At 52.8% G+C, this 19210-nt stretch overlaps 1 protein-coding gene across 3 annotated transcripts in view; it reads right to left on the bottom strand.

The window, feature by feature from the left end:
- Positions 1-19210, bottom strand: part of CYFIP2 (cytoplasmic FMR1 interacting protein 2) — a 78153-nt gene that overhangs the window by 42631 nt on the left and 16312 nt on the right. For 2 of the 3 annotated variants that reach the window (XM_075900621.1, XM_075900622.1), the window contains exons 3-11: positions 16182-16271; positions 15499-15576; positions 14973-15074; positions 12844-13025; positions 10973-11069; positions 8688-8816; positions 6272-6376; positions 4511-4602; positions 931-1048 (exon numbers count right to left, since the gene is read on the bottom strand). In XM_075900621.1, coding sequence (XP_075756736.1) covers positions 931-1048; positions 4511-4602; positions 6272-6376; positions 8688-8816; positions 10973-11069; positions 12844-13025; positions 14973-15074; positions 15499-15576; positions 16182-16271 — 993 coding nt within the window. The remainder of the gene's footprint in view (positions 1-930; positions 1049-4510; positions 4603-6271; positions 6377-8687; positions 8817-10972; positions 11070-12843; positions 13026-14972; positions 15075-15498; positions 15577-16181; positions 16272-19210) is intronic. The other variant, XM_075900623.1, reaches the window with a different exon arrangement.

The raw sequence follows: 19210 nt of genomic DNA, 5'->3' as shown, positions 1-19210 counted from the left end.
TAGGTCGGGGCAGTCAAGAGTCCGCCCGTGGGCCAAATCTGGCCCATGAAGCCTTTGGATCCAGCCCAAGGCTCTTCCTGCTGGGACTCTCAAGCAGGCTCCCTGCCTGCCGCAGTCTCGGGCCACTCAAAGCAACTTGCTGCTCCCTGTGCCTCTTTGCATTGCGTGCCTGGGAGAGGGGGGGGCACTTTGTGTGCTGTCCCCACCCCCAACACAATCATTGCAGCTCCCATTGGCTGCATCCATACCCCCCTCCCGGACCTTGAACCCCCAATCGCCTGCCCCCGTCACAATCCCCTCCTTCACCCAGCCTCAATCCCAGACCCCACCCCCTCCTGCACCCCAACCCCGTCTGAGCTCCCTTCCGCACCCAACGTCCATCCCAGACCCCCTCCTGCACCTCAACCCCATCTGAGCTCCCTTCCGCACCCAACGTCCATCCCAGACCCCCTCCTGCACCTCAACCCCGTCTGAGCTCCCTTCTGCACCCAACGTCCATCCCAAACCCCACCCCCCTCCTGCACCCCAACCCCGTCTGAGCTCCCTTCCGCACCCAGCTTCCATCCCAGACCCTGCACTCCTGCTGTAGAAACATGCGGCCCTTGGCCACTTCCCAAAATCTTGGAAGTCCCCCCCCATCAAAAATTATTGCCTTCCGCTGCTCTAGGTGCTCTGACATACGAATTACGCACGTTTTGTTGGAATCGTATTCATCTGGACTACATTGCCACTGAGGGAAGTGGCTTTTGCAGCATGCCTAGAAGCGCATCCGGTTCAGGCTATCTGGGACCAGGTGGGGGTTTGCACTACTAACAGCTACTCGTGTCTGTCAACAGCACACAGAGGGGACATTCTGCGGCACTCGCCGGACTCCTTCCCCCCGGGGTGCTGCCCGCCATCTCGCCTGGGGCGGCCGCCGCCCCCACGTACCTCGCTGTTGCTGTAGCGTGCGAGCTCCGAGATGAAGCGGATGTGGTCGTCGCGGATCTGGACCATCTGCTCACAGATGTTATACTGGGGGCTGATGCTGCTCTGAGTGCATGTCCACCTGGGCAGAAAAGCAGCCTCTGTGAGCGAGCGGACTCCCGGCCTCAGATGCCTCAGCACTCAAAGGGCCTGCCGCCTTCAGAGCCCCAGAGCCAGACGCACCAGTCCTCTCCCTCACCCCGAGACGTGGGACAGAGCGGGTGCGCGCTGCATGGTCTTTTTCCTCTCAGCGGCTGGCCACACAGTGCTCCTCAGGGCTCCGACCTACCTCTTCTGCCCTCCTGCAATTCCGCCCTTCGCCCTGGCTGTGCGGCTGGGCCGTACTCACCTTCCGGCGGTGGAGAGAAGAGGACAGGCAATTACCTCTAGGCTGCGGCCCATGCTGCCGTGTGGGGAGTCCTCAGGGAACGAGTAAGCCATACAGGCTGTGCATCGCCATATGCCTACCTCCCATACCGAGAACCACCTCTGCAGAAGATGGGCCTCTGAGAGGCCAGCCTTGAAGGCCTGGCGTCGGCTTTCTATCACAGCAAGGGAAGTACCTTGGCAGCAGGTAACGAGACAAGGTGCTTCCCGCCTGCTCTTCTTTCACTCCTGGTGTCTATTCCCGCCCTACCAAATGTGTATACAATTTAACATGCACTGGACTGGGCTGGATCCGCACTCGCAGGGAGGCAGCATTACAGCCATGAAGATATGAAAGAACATAAGAACGGCCAGACTGGGTCAGACCAAAGGGCCATCTAGTCCAGTATCCAACAGTAGCCACGGCCAGGTGCCCCAGGGGGAGTGAACAGAACCGGGAATCGTCCAGTGATCCCTCCCGTCTTGCCCGTTCCCAGCCTCTGACAGAGGCCAGGGACACCCTCCCTGCCATGGCTCCTTTACACGGCCTGATTAAACGAGTATCTGTGCAAATAAGAACGAGGTCCAGTCAGTGAACTGAGCCCCTGGGTTCCTGATCATGAACTCGCCAGGCTTGGAGCTTGGCCTGACCACACCAATGGGTTGGGCAAACAAAGGTGAGCCCGTGGGCGTCTCGTGAATGTATCGCCATGGCGACGGCGCGGCGTATTCGGAATTGGCTCTGCACGTCACGTGATGGGCCACGGTGAGACACTCAGTGTTTGCGCGCCGTGGCTCGAGGCTGCCTGAACTTTGCACCCACACATGAATTGCGTGTGGTGCGCACGTTCCCACGCGCTTCGATCCGCACGAGCACCTGGCGCAGGCACTTGTGAAGTCTGGAGCACTGTGAAGTGTTGGATGCTGCTCTCTCAGAAGCCCATTGCCCGGCTCTTACCCACTTCAGTGCCCTCTGCTTCCCTCAAGAGAAACGCAGGTTAAAGGCCAGTGCTGCACCAGCCCAGCCTGCCACACAGAAATACAGCGCCGTGCAAGAACAAAAAATAACGAATTCCATTTGGAAGGGGGGATAGAAAGGTGGAAAATGGTGAAAATGCAAGGAAGTGCAAGGAATAAATGACCCCACACACGCCTGGAGCAATTTCATAGCCAATGTCCCATGCAATTTCAGTTGGGAAGTGTGTGAGAAAGGAGCCTTTAACAAGTAAGCAAGAGCAAGGAGAGATTGTGGGGCCAGCCGACACACTAGCAATGCGATTAGATAGACAAATGGCCAGCTAATTAAACTCTAGGGGTGTGTCTACACTGCACCGTAACTCGAAATAAGATACGCAGTTTGAGCTATGCAAATTGCGTGTCTTATTTCGATACTATTTCGAAATAGCTTATTTCGCCATTTGGCACTGGCTACAGAGCACCAAATTTTGAAATAAAGTGCTATTCCGAAACGTCCCTTACTCCTCGTGGAATGAGGTTTACAGGGATGTCGGAATAGCGAGCCCAAAATAACAGGCTTGCTGTGAAGACACGGGATAGCTGTTTTGGGATACGCTGGTATCCCAAAATAGTGTTGCAGTGTAGACATACCCTAGGATGGCAAAATGAGAAGAGCGGGTGGAAATTTTTCATTGAACCCTTTTTAAAAAAACAAATGGCTTTTTGACCAAAACAAACATTTTCATTTTGGTCACGTTTTTCCACTGTATTATTGATAAATTGCATTAACAAAATCTGAATATTGATTTTGGGAAACTGAAAACTGAAAAAACAGCCAATCAAAATGTGAAAACTTGTACCAACCAACCAAAAACTGTTCCCCCCCCAAAATTTTCAAAACCCACATCTTTGCAAAAAAAAAAGAAAAAAAAAGTTCTGGTGGGAATTTTTGAAACCTCACCCACTAAGTTTCAAAATTCCTTGCAAAAACAATGAATATTGTCCAGACAGCTTGAAGAATGAGGGATGGAGAGACACTTCCTTGGGATGGAGTGAACTGAGTTTGAAGCACCGAGCTCACTTTATGCCGACTTGAATTGCATGTCACAAAACCCAGGAGTGGTCGCCGAACACAGCGGACAGGGCTGGTTTAGGACTGATCAAAGGCTAAGCGGAGACACGTCTTTTATTGCTTCTCTATGATTTGGTCTCACAGATGAATCCCTACAGCTGGTGGGAAGCCAGAAGGCTATCAGGAACTCGGGCCACCCATGCCTTAGCCAGGCACTGCTTCTATGCCTCTTGATCCCAGCTCGAAACAGGGACCCCCACAACTGTCTCTGGCTTTCTCTGGAGCAACGCCTGGCCACACTGCAGACCGGTGTGACTTCATGGGCGTGACCTACATTGACGCCTTCGCACTCGTTTCACGGGAGAGCAAAATGGGAATTGAATCCAGACCCAAGACTATTTCACAAACCCACAGTGCTGGGGAAAATGGAATCACCCCGTTAGGAAATTCATGTCAAATGGACTTGAGTGGTAGCTGCAGCTTTCATCCTCCGGGTCCTGCCTGAAAACCGCCGGCCCGGGAAGGGCTGTGGGGTGCCCTTACGGTACTGGACAAGCAACCCTGCTTACTGCACAGATAGAATGCAGTGCTGCGTCCATGCTCTGGGGGATTTTGTACCCGGATCAAAAAAGTGGATTAAAATCTGCCCAGAGCAGGCACACACCACTCACATTCACACACCTGCCGGTGCCCCAGCGTGCCCCACCCCCATCCCGTGAACATTCAGACCTGCATTCGCTGCTGCCCACCTGTGCAAGTCCACAAGCGGGGGCACAGAGCTGCACAACACCCTTGCATGCCTCCACATTCGTGTACCTAAACTTCACACTTACACAGACGCACACTCACAATCACCAGTGACTGCGAGCAATACCCAGGCACACACACACGCACTACCTGTCTCACACCCGCACAGACACCTGACCTCACAGACACACTTCTGTGTCCATGTACTCACTTTCCTACACACACACGCGCACACACTATCTGTCTCACACCTGCACAGACACCTGACCTTCCATTCTGGCATGCTCGCTCCTGTGCGTTCCAGCCACCCAGCTCCCTGGGCACACGGAGCCAGCCATGCCTGGCAGCTCCCTCCCCTTTCCGGACACGTGGAAGCCAAGAGACATTACGGCAGGCACTCACTTGGATTTGTTCTCCTCATAGTGAGCACTGGTCTTAATGTATCTGGCCAGTTCTATCTGCATATCGCCGAATAAAGGAACCACCTGCAGCTGCTGGAAAAGAAAACACAAGATGGTTGAGATATGGCAGAGGCTGTTCTTTGGTTGGAGAGCTACAGAAAAGACCCCAAGAAGGCGTTCTATTCCCAGGAGGTGCAGGGTTGGGCCTCCTGGTCAAGGGGAAGGTGCACGCTGGACAGACAGTCATCCTGGATGTTGAAAACAACTGAAAACTAATGTCAGGCTCTTTACATAGGGAACTCTCTGCCCTCTTGGTTTTGGGACTACCCTGTTTATTGCTCAGTCAAGAACTTTCGCTTGTTTGTTTTAAACCTGCTACCCATTAATTTCATTTGGTGGCCCCTAGTTCTTATATTATGGGAACAAGTAAATAACTTTTCCTTATTCACTTTCTCCACACCACTCATGCTAGACCTCTATCATATCCCCCCTTAGTCTCCTCTTTTCCAAGCTGAAAAGTCAAATGAAAATCAAGGGAAGCAGCTCCCACCGTGATATCACCATGGGTTCACAGGAAGCATCGATAGTGATGAGGTAGCAAATCGCAGCCCTACGTAAGGGGGTAAAATCCCTTTGTGGTTTAGGAATATTCATCTGTTAAGCACAAGCCAGGTTTTCATTTTCACTCGGATGGAGCAAAAGCTATTAATGGTACAGGAATTTCCACCCCACCCTCCATTTTAGGAGGGAAATTACGTCAGCAGAACTTGATGGAAGGAAAGTTCTTGGCAAAAATAGCTCTGGGCAGCAGAACTCAATGGAAAGTTGGATACAACATATATCATGAGGAAAATGCCCTTGAGTCTCCTGTTCGTGGCAACAGCTACAACAATTCGATGCCAGATCTTACCATGTCTGCTCATCGTGATGTGACCGAAATCGGAAGGGCCAAGTTATGGCTGGCTCTATGCAATGAGGGGGGAAGATGTTCCCCTTTCTAGGGAACAGCTGCAGTCCGAGACAGGCTAGGTACTAGACTACCCACAAAAGGAAAGGATAAAGACAGAGATTTGGCCTCTCGCTCTTTCTGAGAGAGATAGAGGAGCTAGGCTGACACGGGTGGTCACCCTAACATACATGGACACCCCCAGAAGGAAACTGAGTGGAATCAGGCAGAATTTGTCCAGGTTCTCCAATCCCTGCACAGACCCTTGGCAATCCCCGTGCACAGCACAGCACGGAGTGACTGCACAAGAGGTTTTTGCACAAAAAAGCGCTGTGTAGACGGCTCTTTTTTGTGCAAAAACCTTTTGTGCAAGGGCGTTCTTTCTCACAAAATGAGGAAGAACAGTTCTTGCGCAAAAGGGATCTGAGGAGGAAATGCAAATGAGAGCGTGACATATGCAAATGAGCATTTCTTCTTGCGGAAGAGGCTCAGAGTGTAGACGTAGCCTCTGTTACTAGCAAGCTGCCTTTTCGCTCACGCAGTAGAGGCTCCTGCACTAAGCTCCAGAGGCCCTCGATGTGATTCCACCTGTTGGTGCTACATTAGTACAAATGATGCTCAGAAATACGCCACCCACTCACCCAGATTCATGGCAATCCACCTGTCTCCGCTGGTTCCAGAAGGTCTGGACCAGGCTCAGGATTCTTTCTCCGTTTTCTGACCTTTCAGGGAGTTTGCCCTTTGCTTTCAAAATCACACCCACGCATTATGGGTCATTCACTTACAGCATCTCTCAAACCTGCCCAGGCCACTGACCTTGAAGAACTTGTCTATTTTGCTAAGATTGATTCTCTTCTTGGTGTCCAGTTTGTAAATGTTGCTGACATTCCCGTCCATCAGATACAGTCCAAAACCCATCACCTGGAAGGACATGGGGACAGCAGGAGAGGCAAGAGTCACTGTCACGAAACGGTAAACAGACAACAAAGGTCGGGAGGGAATTCCTTTGTATGGGATGACCAGAGCTCTTCAGTGCAAACAACGACATTTTACTTTGACTGTTTTTCAGAAAACCACCCTCATTCCCTTCCAGCCCAAGGGTCTGGGTGAAGCAATAGCAATAGGAGGAGAAAGAACTAATGGAAAGAAATGACTATAGTAAATTTAACTGTGCCCTTCAAGGTCAATGTATGAAAAGCAGATATTTTCTTGGATGCTCGTGGTCCGTTCTGTAAGGCCCAGTAGGTCCCCAAATCACGCCTGTAGCATTGCTAGGTAGTGAACCCCTCCGCAGGGCCAAGCAGCAGCCGTGGCAGCCTCTTTGCACTCCCTTACCCACAACCCTCTGCTGGCACAGACCACAGGAAGTCCCGCCTCAAGACGAGCAAAGACGGCCACCTCGTGGCATCTGATTGGCTCCCCTCCCAATATAAATCCAAGGGGTGGATCAGGAAGTGCCCAGCAGTGACTCACTAGCTGGTTGCCATGACCACCCTGCATTCTCTGTTCATGAACTCCCACTATTGATTTCAGCTCTGACGAGGAGCACGCCTCCTGCTCGAACCCCAAAACGTGGACCCCGACTCTCCGGATTGACCCTTGGCCTGATGCCAAACTGTCTGTGGCTTGACTAGTGACGCTGAGTCCTCGCGGTTGTTCCTGCCTGCCACTCATCTCACCTACTTCCACCCCGGTTCCTGACCCATTCCCTCTGCGGCCCCCCGGCCCATCCCTGCCTGCGAGGGGCCTGAGCAGCATCATTCAGGGCTGCACATTTTGGGAGGGCTGAGGATTTGGTTTGCTGCATGATGCCGATTTGGTGCCTAAACACTTGTGCGTGACAGGCAGCAACACCTCTTCTCCACCGTGCACAGAGCTCCCCCAGTTCATCAGCGAGAGGCTCCGGCTGGCTGAACACACGGTACAGCCGTTCAGAGCCCTCCAGGCAGGATGGATTGTGCTGCAGAGCTCGATGCAGGAGAAAGCTGGTGGCAAGGGGAGACAGGGAGCAGAGGGAAGAGAGAAGGAAGGAGGGGAAGAAAAGAGTCTGTGGAAAGCAAGCAGACAGGACGGGGAGAATAAAGAGGAGAAAAGACTGAGCGAAGCCAGCCCCGCGCCACACAGGGATGTCAAGGAGGGAACGGAAAGCAGAGGAAACAGGGAAGATTATGGATTCCCAGCCAAAAGAGCAAAAGAGTAAGGGGGTATGTTTACACTGTATTCTTCTTTCAAGAGAGGAATGCAAATGCAGATGAATGAAATTGCAAACGAAGCGCGGATTTGAATTTCCTGCACTTCATTTGCATAATCGCAGCCGGCCGCTTTTTCGAAATACCCTATTTGGAAAAAAGAAACGCTCTCTAGACATGGTTATTTAGAAAGAAAGCCCTTCTTTGGAAATTACCCCTCCTCCTTATAAAATGAGGTTTAAGGGTTATTTTGAAAGGAGGGTTTTTTCTCGAAATAACCGTGTCTAGACAGCGTTTTTATTTCAAAATAGGGTATTTTGAAATAGTGGCCGGCCGCGATTATGCAAATGAAGCACAGAAAAGTCAAATCCGCGCTTCGTTTGTAATTTTGCTCGGCTGCATTTGCATCCCTCTCTCGAAAGAGGAATGCAGTGTAGACACACCCAGGGAGAGAGGCAGGCGCATGGGTGGTGGGCAGGGGCAGATATAGGGCAGGGCGAGCGGGATGGCTGCCCCGGGCCTGGTGCTTCAAGAAGCCCCGCGCATGTGCCGTGGTACCACCGCGCATGCGCCGTGTCAAAGGGGGGGGGGCACGAAATTGTGCTGCCCTTCAGCGTGGCTCCTGAGCTGCCCCTCAGGCTTCAGCCAAGCTCAGGCTGGGACTGTGCCCTGCCCACCCTCTGCATGGCCCAGGGATGAGAAGGCTCACACAGACCTGCTACTGCAGAGGGAGGTGCCTGGCGGGGGGAGGGGGAGACTTGGAAGCCTGCCAATGCAGTGGGGAGGGCTTAATTCCTGCCGGAGGCGGGGCCTCAGGTGGAAGAGGCGGGGCTCGGGGGGTTGCCTTCCCCGACCCGAGGCTCCCCACCATCCATGGGAAGGAGAGCAGGCTGGGGAGGGAAGCTGGTTTTGCGTGGAGAGACCCCACGCGCATCCGACCCCGCGAGGGAGGAAGGGAAGGGAGAGAAAACCAGATGTGGGGACACAAAGGGGACGAGGAGCAGCAGCCAAAGACCGCGGGAGCGAGCGCAGGAGGGGTTTACCTTCAGGAGCATGTGCTTCTCGCTGGGCGTCAGGTACATCTTGTTTTCGTAGTAATCCACGCAGATGTTGACGATATCCGCCAGCAGCTCCTCGTAGCCAGGGATCACTTCCAGCTGCTGATGCAGACACTGAAACACCAACAGCCCCGCATTAACCACCCAGTGGAAGGGCCAGTCAGAGGAAAGGGGAGGAAACGTTTGGTGGATTGAGGCGCGTGATTTTCACCCTGCAGTTGGCAGACTGACCCGGCTATCTGGGTTGGGCTACATGGCTGGTGGGTCTCCGTCACCATGAGTCTGTGATGGAGGCCACAGCTTTCAGAACCAGCTGCGGGAGGAGAAAGTCACCGGCTGGCCTCCCTTGAGGCTGTAGAAGAAACGTGAGCTTTCCTAGTGCACCGGCCACGAGAAACAAACCCCCTTTCTCCAGCTCTCCGGCCCTCAGGACCAACACTCCACTCAGATGGATATTTCCAGCGCAGTTCCCAGGGACCCAGCATTAACACCCAAGTGTCACACGGAGACGTGACAGGCAGATGAGAAATGATCCGGCTCAAGAGGAGACTGTCCATTCAGCTAGAGTCTTCTCTTCGATTCATGTCATGTTCTAGCTCATTGGCACAAACCATGGACCAGAAAGCAGCTTTTTGGGGCTGCTAACCCAGCGGATGAGTGGAAGTGTGGAGCTTCCTTTTGCAACACATGTTGCCCTTCCCAGCTCCAGCTGTATTTCACGTTGGGTGTGTCTAGACTACAGGGTTTTTAAAAAAAAACTTCCTCTGTGTCTAGACTGCTGCCACGTTCTTTCAAAAGTAAATTGAAAGAATGCGGCACTTTTTTTTCAACTGCGGAAAACCTCGTTTTACGAGGAATAATGCCTTTTTTTTAAAGCGCTCTTTCGAAAAAAGGCGCTCTGTAATGCAAACTGTGCTTTTTCGAAAGAGAGCCTCCAGACTGCCGAGTGCTCTCTTTCGAAAAAGTGGCTTGCTTTTTCAAAGGTCCTGGTTGTAGTCTAGACGCTGTTTTTCGTAAGTAGACATAGCCATTGTATGTGTGTGTAACAGCAACAGACCCCGGCTGTCTGCAGGCGGAATCAAACCTGTGAGCTCCGGATCTTAGAACAAGAGTCTCTACCACATGAGCTAAAAGCCAGCTGTTAGCTATAGCTGTAGAACATACTCATCATGCTCTCTGCCCTGGTCTACCCTAGGGCATTTAAAATACTCCGCTGTAGGTTGAATTTATAAGCGGAGCGTCCATACCACCAAGCCTGTTATTTCGAAATAACAGGCCACTTATTTCAAAATCTCTACTCCAGCTTTCCTTGGGGAATAACGCTAATTTCAAAATAGTTATTTCGAAAAAGCGTTAGTGTGGATGCTCCAGTGCTGCTGTTTTGAAATAACTACTCCCCAGAGTCAAAGTAATTACTCCCCAGTGCTTCCTGGAGCTCTAAGTCGAGCTAGTGCATGCGTGTACATTAACAGAGCCTGCCTTGGACTCGTTTCGAGGCTTCCCCACAGTATGGAAACACTATTTCGATGTTGTTAAATCGGGAGTTATTGGGTTAAATTTACTAATTTCGAAGTCGTTTCCTAGCGTAGACATGGCCTCTGTAAGTGGTCTAATTGCCACGAGGTGGGATACTGAGCCGTACCCAGCGTGTGTGTGTTACACGTCTCATCTGGAGAAGATTTGGGGCCTAGATGCACCGAGCAGGCGAAAACAGGAATGCCAGTGTGCGAGATGGAAGGGTACACAAGAACATCAGAACTGCCACACTGGGTCAGACCAAAGGTCCATCTAGCCCAGCGTCTTGCCTCCTGACAATGCCAGGTGCCCCAGAGGGAATTTCCTCAAATCATCCATTCCCCAGAAGCTGATTTAAATGGCAGGTTACAAACCACGGTTATTAAATCCTCCACCAAGGAGACCACCTCACTCCACTCGTCTTGTGTCTTTTTAAGCCCCAGACCTTTTCTCCATCAGTGGTGGTTGGTACCCTGAGAAATCCAACCCCATCCCAGAGGTTCCATGAGCTAGAGGTAGGGCTGATCCAATGCCACAGAAATCAATGGAAATGCTCCCTTTGACTTCACTGGGCTTTAGATCTGGCAGCAATGAACAACAGAGCCATCTCCAGAGCCCAGCCACCCACACGCTCAGTCCTGCCAATGCCATCGTGTCTCCTTCCCCACCTGAGAAGGTGGCCTCACTTGGGCAAAACTCAACTGGTAACTTTGCCGGGCTTGTGGTGGGAGACGAAGCGAAGGAAAACGACTCACCTGTGTGATCCGGTTGTGGTTTGCCAGGAACATGGAGAGGTTCTGGGATTCCTGAATAGATTGCGGGTCAGCCATCTTCCTCAGAAACTGGGCAGCTCTGAAAGGAGGAGATCCTGTGTCATCCAGGAGTCTCTGTATCACGGTAACTCTCGGCGGAATCACAGCAGTCAGGTAATTTTAGCCCAACACATAGGTTGGGTAAAAAACACCACAAGTTTTACACAGTAATAACAGTAGAAACATTTTCATGATTTTCTATTAATTGTCAATGAATGCAGCCTTTTAAAATCAGAATAATACCGAGATATTACATTGTCTCTCTTATCCATAAAATACTTCACTTACTAATCTCTGCTCACACAGTAGTCCCCTCATCATTTCTGTTGCAATTTTCTGAACATTTTCCAATGCCAAGGTATCTTTTTTGAGATGAGGAGACCAGTAATTAAGATGTGGGCATATAATGGATTTATACAGAGGCAATAAGATATTCTGTCTTATTCTCCATCCCCTTTTTAATGATTCATAACATTCTGTTTGCTTTTTTGACTGCTGCTAAGCACTGAGTGGATGTTTTCAGAAAACTCTACACAATGACCCCAAGATCTCTCTCCATGGTAACAGCTAATTTAGTTCCCACCATTTTATACATATAGTTGGGATTATGTTTTCCAATGGGCATTTCTTTGTTGATACGGAAACTGACGTTAGCTCTTAAAAACTTTATACCTCTAATATCCTAACATGCCATTAGTAACACAGATGAAGAATGATTTGTTTAAATTCAGGCTCCTTAACCTGCCACAATCCTTGCAGGTTTGCCTGGTCTCCTCTGTTTTGCTAGACTGATAGCTGGATTGCATCTAATACGTTCAGTAGTTTTAAGGGGAAAATGCCCCAAGGAGCAAACTCATTTGTGGAAACGTCACCACTAAAACTCTTACTAGATTCATGCGACTCCTAGGCTGATGTTTTGCATTTTTTTTTAGTTTAGCAGCCACACAGCATTTTAGTTGAAACTGTTACAAAAGAACCTCATTAGCTCTTTCTATCTAAGCTGCTTATCTTGCCCCCATTACAGTAGTAACTGAACACATCACAATCTTTAATCTATCCTCATAACATCCCTGTGAGGTAGGTCCTTGTATCACAGAGAGGCTAAGTGACTTGCCAAAGATCATACTGGAAGCCTGTGGCAGGGGAGGAACTCTTCTCCCAGGCTCTGATTCACCTCTTAACTATTGGGTCATTTTTCCTCCTCATGTCATAGAGTTCTAGGGCTGGAAGACAACTCAGGAGTCATTGAATCCAACTCCCTGCTAAATCATCCTAGGCAGGGCTTTGTCAAGCCAGGACTTAACCTCTAGGGGTGGAGATTCCACCCCCTCCCTAGGGAACCCAGCCCAGCACTTCCCCACCCTCTTAGCGAAATAGTTTTTTCCTTCTATCCAACTTAGGCCTCCCCCACTGCAACTTGAGACCATTGCGCCTTGTTCTGCCCCCTCTGAGAACAGCCTCTCTCCATCCTCTCTGGAACCCCCCTTCAGGTAGATGAAGGCTGCTCTCAAATACCCCCTCCCTCTTCGCTTCTGCAGACTAAACAAGCCCAAATCCCTCAGCCTCTCCTCGTAGGTCATGTGCTCCAGCCCCCTCATCATTGTTGCTACCCTCCGCTGGACCCTCTCCAATGCGCCCACGTCCTTTCTGTAATGGGGAGCCCAGAACTGGACGCAATACTCCAGAGGTGACCTCGCCAGCGCCAAATAAAGGGGAATAATCCCTACGGCGGAGTGAGCACGAAGCCAATCAGACACAGCCCTGGCCATCCTCAGCCTCCTCCCCGCACACTAGCCAGCTGGCTGCCCTCCCACCTTTTGTAGGCAGAGTGGTCATTTTTGACGCTGCACTTCATGTTCTTCAGCTCATCCAGCACGGCGAACATGTTGATGAACTTCCCCAGCGTCAGGAGATAGGCCTCGGAGACAAAATCCTTCCTCCTCTCGGCATGGCACAAGCGCTTCACCTCGCTGCAGAACCGCTCGATGGCCTTTCGCTGGAAGGCAACGGGAGGGGGAGAGACTCGCCAGATGCCCTGTCGTGCGTGGTGGAAATATGTAACCCAGCGGCCCCGCAGGCATGTGCGTGCTACACGTCCCCATGGAAACCAGGCCACAACTGCCAGCAGCTAAGAGCATCCCTGCTCTGGTCCGGAAGAAGAGGCCTGCGCTTCTAGTGCTGGGCTGGGGTGCCCCCCCCCCAAGGCCAGAGCAGGTTAACGAGGGCCAACTAGCCTTCTGGGCTGTTCCTGGAGGAGAGTCAGGACCTGCTGGAGCCCATCTGGGCAGGGGCAGGCTGAGAATGCCTATAAAGCCAGGAAGGAGAGAGCAGGAGGGGGCCGTCGAGAGGAGTGCTCCCTTAGAGAGAAGGGAGTTGGCTACGGACGAGGAGGTGTTCGGGGACGGGGGAGAGTGAGCCCTGGGACCCTGTTCTGCACGACAGACACCAAGAGCAGTGAAGTAGCCCCTAGGAGCAGAGGAAGCTTGGGATGGTAAACCCAGAGATGGGCCAGGAGCTCGAGATGTAGGAGCCCAGGGAAACAGGACTGGGTCTGAGACTGGGTAGCCTGTCGCTACTAGGCACAGAGTCCCTGGATTTGAGCTCAAAATAGTGGATGGGCCCAAGTTTCCCTGGACTTGGAATTTCCGCGGAACCCAGGATCAGCTGGGGACTCTCCAGCTGACCCCGGGTTCCGTGCGGCATTTCCCCAAAACCCAGGGTCCCCAACTGACCCCGGGCTCCACGGTGCTTTGGGGTTTTAAAGGGGGCAGCGCCGCACAGTTGAGCTGCGGATCAGCTGTGAGGTGACTGCCCCTTTGAAACGCCACCTTGGGGCTTCAAAGCGGCAGGTGCACAGCTGATCCCCGTCTCAGCTGTGCGGCGCTGCTGCTTTGAAGTACCCCTTCCCCCCTTTAACTGATAGAGGCAGCAAAGGAGGGGAAGTGACGAGTCGACTCAACTATCAGATAAGGTTTTGCTTATCAGATCGTCGACTAGTCCTTAACATCTCTGCTCTGGGCCCTGACTTCTATTGGACAGCTACCAGGTACGAGCAAAGGACAGGTTCCTTTCCAAGACTTTCATTATCTGGGGTCGTGTCCTCTTACACACGGGTGGCCTAGACCAGTGTTTCTCAGCCTTTTTTTTTAATAAAGTACCCCTTTTTCAAAATATATATATATATAAGTACCCCCAACATTTTTTTCTACCATTGCAACACATTTGTTTGAACAACTTAATCGTAGCTGGGCGGGCAATGAAGTTTTTGGGTGTAAAAAGTACAAAAATAATAAAGCTCTATAAAACTTACAACAAAAATTCAGTTTTCTCCTTATTTCGGTTGTGTTGACGTACCCCCCCAGGCTTCTCTCAAGTACCCCTACGGGTACTCGTACCCCTGGTTGCGAAACACTGGCCTAGACAATTCCCAGCTCTGCAGCTAGACAGAAGGGGAAATCTCTCCAAAAACACTGTCCCATGTGAGCAGGTGGGCCCCATGGGGCTGGAGCAGCGTGGTCCATGGGGCTGGAGCAGCCTCCTGCTCATGGTGGGTAGGGATCTGCGCCAGCCCCCACCGGTTAATCGGAACCAGTAAGCACCACCCATTAAGGGTGATGCTTACGGGTTAACCGTCCACAACCCTGCAAAGCAGATATCGACAGTGGGGCTGAGCCCACCTGGGCCTACGTGAGCTCCTGGGCCCAGCTTTGCCCAAAGGCTGATCATGTTGGCCTGAATTTTGAGTCGATAAGTGAGTCTGAGGCTAGGCAGGAGCTGTGTGGCTTCGGGATTTTGTGGTGAGGTTTCCCACACGCCTCCTGGCAGCTGCAAAGCTAACAGGGGAGGGGTCTCCATTCCACCAGGGAAACTGAGGTGTCCTCCAGGCAGGGAAGTGAGCTCAGAGAGCCACGCGCATTGCACTGGGAACTCCTCCGCCGGTTACCTGGAAATACATGAACTTCATCAGCTTGGTGACCTCCGGCTCCAGGACTTCCACGGTCTTCTCGTAAATCTCCACCCGGTTCGGCTGCTCGTTACATTTTACCTGGACAAGGGCAGCCAGCGGTTATCACTCGCGCCCACTCCACTGGGCCACGAGACAGTGAGGAGCAGCCGGAGAAGTGGGGCTCGACTGGACGCTGCAATCCAGCTTCCGTTCCGAGGTGCTACCCGCACTCCTCGTAACAGCGAGACCGAGATGGGTCCTGCCTGGGCATGTACCCCAGCTCTGCAGCTACTACAGCAGCCACCGAGCACTGCTGAGATGGCAGCTCATGCCCCTCTCCTCCCCAGCAGCGGGACGGCTGGCCTGGGTGATCACGGTCTCAGATCAACCTCTCACCCCACCCCAGTCACCGTCTTCTCTCCTGTCTGATCCCCCCCACCACACGCAGATCCAGGCATCTGTGACAGCCAGCTGGCTGCTCTAGCCAGTCTCTCCTGGGAAGGGATCCAAGGCTGCTCCTTACCTGGGGGATGGCTCTGGAGCAGCTCCTCCATGTGTAAAGCATCACCGCGTATTCATGCCCTTCCTCCAGCATTTCATTCTGAAACACATGCACACACGCTGCTGTGGAACGGCCAACACCCAGGAGAGAGAACCGTGGCTCCGTGCCAGTGTTCCCCCTCATTTTTTCCACCCATGTACAGAATAAATTTTGTCCCGTGCACCGAGGCAGGTGCAGATGTGCACTACAAGGAAAAACACAGGCTGTGGGCGCTCTGCTGTGGCGGCTGCCCAAACGCACCGCTTCCAGGGAACACTGATCTGCGACCCGTAGGGCTGACAGCCACTGCGGGCCCCGGAACACGTTGTGTGTGGAGGGGGCTGGCTCGGTGCCCCAGAAGGAGCGTGGCCTCAGGCAGTGGGGCGGGACCAGAGGTAGCCAGCCCTCAGGGCCACACGGAGCAGCACTCCAGTGGTGATTCAAAGGGAGCCCTGGGCGCCTTTTAATTGCTGGACCTCAGTGCAATTGCCCCTTCCCCGGCAGAGGGCCTGTCTACACCACAGGGTCTGTCTACTCAGCAATGGGAGGGGGACTGCTGCTTGGGCAGGCATGCCCACGCTGGCTGTAACGTACTGACCCACAGCCCTAGACGGGGCGCGGAAGGCAAGTCTGGGCCCACGGTCCTGGGGCTTTGGGAGACTCACCATACTCGAGTGCACCGTCGCCTGTTCGATGTACCTGGCAATGCCGGTCACAAAGGCATTTCTGTCTTCAAAGTTTGTGTCAAAATTAGCCTGTAGCCACAACAAAGGGTGCAGGGTTAACACACGGTCGGCTCTTTGGCACAGTCGGGCTGCTCCAGAAGGGCTTAAATGATTCATTTATGAAGGAAGATCCCATAAAAAAAAATGTACTGACTCCCCTGGTCAGGCCATCTGCACGGGTAGCCCACGGGGCGTGGTTCACTGTCCCACGGACTGGCACTAGCCAGAGATAAGAACAAGTCAGCTGTGCTGAGAGCCAGCTGGTTGTATAGCTCAAGCTTAGAGCTAATCTACACTAATCTCCAGAGGTCCCAGGTTCAAATCTGCCCGCTGGTGGATTGATCCCGTTACCCTTGGGTCTAAGGGAAGAGGCCTCTAGCAATCAGTCTGGAGTTCACAATCCTGTCTGTTCAGTCAGAGGCAGATGGAGGGGGACAGAGAGCCATGCTTTGTGAGCAGGGATTACCCCGAATAATCCTGGGCCAAGCGCAGGAAAATATAAACACCGACAAGTCAAGCAGCCCCGAAGGAGGAGAACGTGTCTGAGGGGGAAGCGAACAGCCAAGTCCCAGGGGTTGCTCTTGCCCGGTGATGCGCTAAGAGAAGGCGACACGCACTTGCTTGTGGCGTTAAGGCCCTTTGGGAGCTATGCCGCTGCTCAGACTGACCCAGGGCTCCGGCCTGCTCCCACTGAAGTCAAGGGCAGAAGGTTGGGGCCCAAGGGAGAAAAACCATCTAGTGCAGTCCAAGGGCAGCCTGTTCCTATGAGAGGCCTGGTGCCTGTCCGGTCAGCCCATCCCCACTACACCCGTCTGGGTGTGGGACTTAAACACAACCAACCTAGGAGACCCCAACAGTTGAGGGCTGTCTGAGGAGGCGTGATGGAGGAGGAAAGCCCTGCTGAGCGGGGGCAAAGGAGCAAGCTGCTCTGACGCGAGGCAAGGAGCTGGGTCTAGCTAGGACCTGGCTGAGGGCTGGGACCTGCTAGAGGCTCTCATCAGGAGGACAGGCCTGACGTGGAGGATGGAGGCTAGACAGACAGGCCATTGGGAACCTGCCTCTAAAAGGGAGGCTGAAGCCTCTTTCGTTTTGACTGGCCTCCACGTCCTGTTCCCAGAGCATCTGTAGAGGAACTCTCAGGGGACTGCACTACCTGAGCGTTTCCATGGCAACGCACCTGGGGAGAGCACGTCGGAGGACTGGAGTGGCGAAGCGGAGGGCAGCGGTGAAGGCTAGAAACAAACCCCCAGGTTGGGCCCAACGGGTAGTGGCCAACAGCTCGGGGTCCGGCCGGCGGGCAGTTTCTAGCGGAGTGCCCCAAGGATCAGTTCTAAGGCCGGTTTTGTTCAACATCTTTATCAACGCCCTGGATGAGGGGATGGATGGCACCCTCTGCAAGTTTGCGGATGACACTAAGCTAGGGGGAGAGGCAGATGTGCTGGAGGGCAGGGAGAGGGGCCAGAGTGACCTAGACAAATTGGAGGATTGGGCCACAAGAAATCTGATGAGGTCCAACAAGGAGAAGTGCAGAGTCCTGCCCTCGGGATGGAAGAATCCCAAGAACTGTTACAGGCTGGGGACCAGCTGGCTGAGTAGCAGTTTGGCAGAAAAGGGCCTGGGGGTTACAGTGGATGAGAAGCTGGATATGAGTCAACTTGGTGCCTCTGTAGCCAAGAAGGCTAATGGTATATCAGGGTGCATTAGGAGGAGCATGGTCAGCAGATCCAGAGAAGTGATTATTCCCCTTTATTCGGCTCTGGTGAGGCCACATCTGGAGTATTGTGTTCAGTTCTGGGCTCCCCACTACAGAAAGGATGTGGATGCACTGGAGAGGGCCCAGCGGAGGGTAACAACAATGATTCGGGGGCTGGAGCATATGACCTATGAGGAGAGGCTGAGGGATTTGGGCTTATTTAGTCTGCAGAAGAGCAGAGTGAGGGGGGATTTGAGAGCAGCCTTCAACTCCCTGAAGGGGGATTTCAAAGAGGATGGAGAGAGGCTGTTCTCAGTGGTGGCAGATGGCAGAACGAGGATCAATGGTCCCAAGTTACAGTGGGGGAGGTCTAGGTGGATATTAGGTAAAAACGATTTCCCTAGGAGGGTGGGAAAGCCCTGTGCTGGGTTCCCTAGGGAGGGGGTGGACTCTTCATCCTTAGAGGTTTTTAAGTGTCGGCTTGACCAAGCCATGGCTGGGATGATTGAGTTGGGGTTGGTCCTGCTTTGGGCAGGGGGCTGGACTCGAGGACTCCTGAGCCCTCTTCCAACCCTAGGATTCTAGGAAGGCTAGCAACCAACCCCCGGGTTAATCATGATAAAGGGAACAGGTGTGGCCAGTTTTTCCTGACTCAGGTTAGCCGGTGTATTTTAGACTCAACCCACGTGGGCTTCCTGAAATGGCAGCGTCTGGACACACCACAACCCGCCCACCAGCGTGCTCACAGGCAACTGGCCAGGAAAGAGTGCGCACGCTTGACAAGCAGACAAATTGAACATGCTGGCGGGGCTGCCGCGGGAGGCTTGGAATTTGGCCCACAAGTGCCCTTGGAGCGGACAGGTTGTATTAGAGGCGAATGCTGCAGCACAAGTGTCCGATCTGACCTGGTGAAACACAAACCGCACTGTGCAAACCAACGTGCATGACCAGGCAGTCACTGCACACAGTTACACATTAACACGGGGAGCAAGGCCAGTCGAGAAGGTCAGATGGGGGAGGGGAGTAAATAACCACATTCTATATTTTACCTAGGGTGTGCATTTTAAGACATATTCATTACTCAGAAAGAGCAACTAACAGGGCATGTATGCAGAAAAGACGTGACACTAAGCTAGGGGGAGAGGTAGATGTGCTGGAGGGCAGGGAGAGGGGCCAGAGTGACCTAGACAAATTGGAGGATTGGGCCAAAAGAAATCTGATGAGGTTCAACAAGGAGAAGTGCAGAGTCTTGCCCTTGGAAGGGAAGAATCCCAAG

The sequence above is a fragment of the Pelodiscus sinensis genome, chromosome 17 (genome assembly GCF_049634645.1).
Source record: "Pelodiscus sinensis isolate JC-2024 chromosome 17, ASM4963464v1, whole genome shotgun sequence".
NCBI classification, from domain to species: Eukaryota; Metazoa; Chordata; order Testudines; family Trionychidae; genus Pelodiscus; species Pelodiscus sinensis.
The sequence above is the reverse complement of the archived record's forward strand: the minus strand, read 5'-3'. Positions and strand labels throughout refer to the sequence as shown.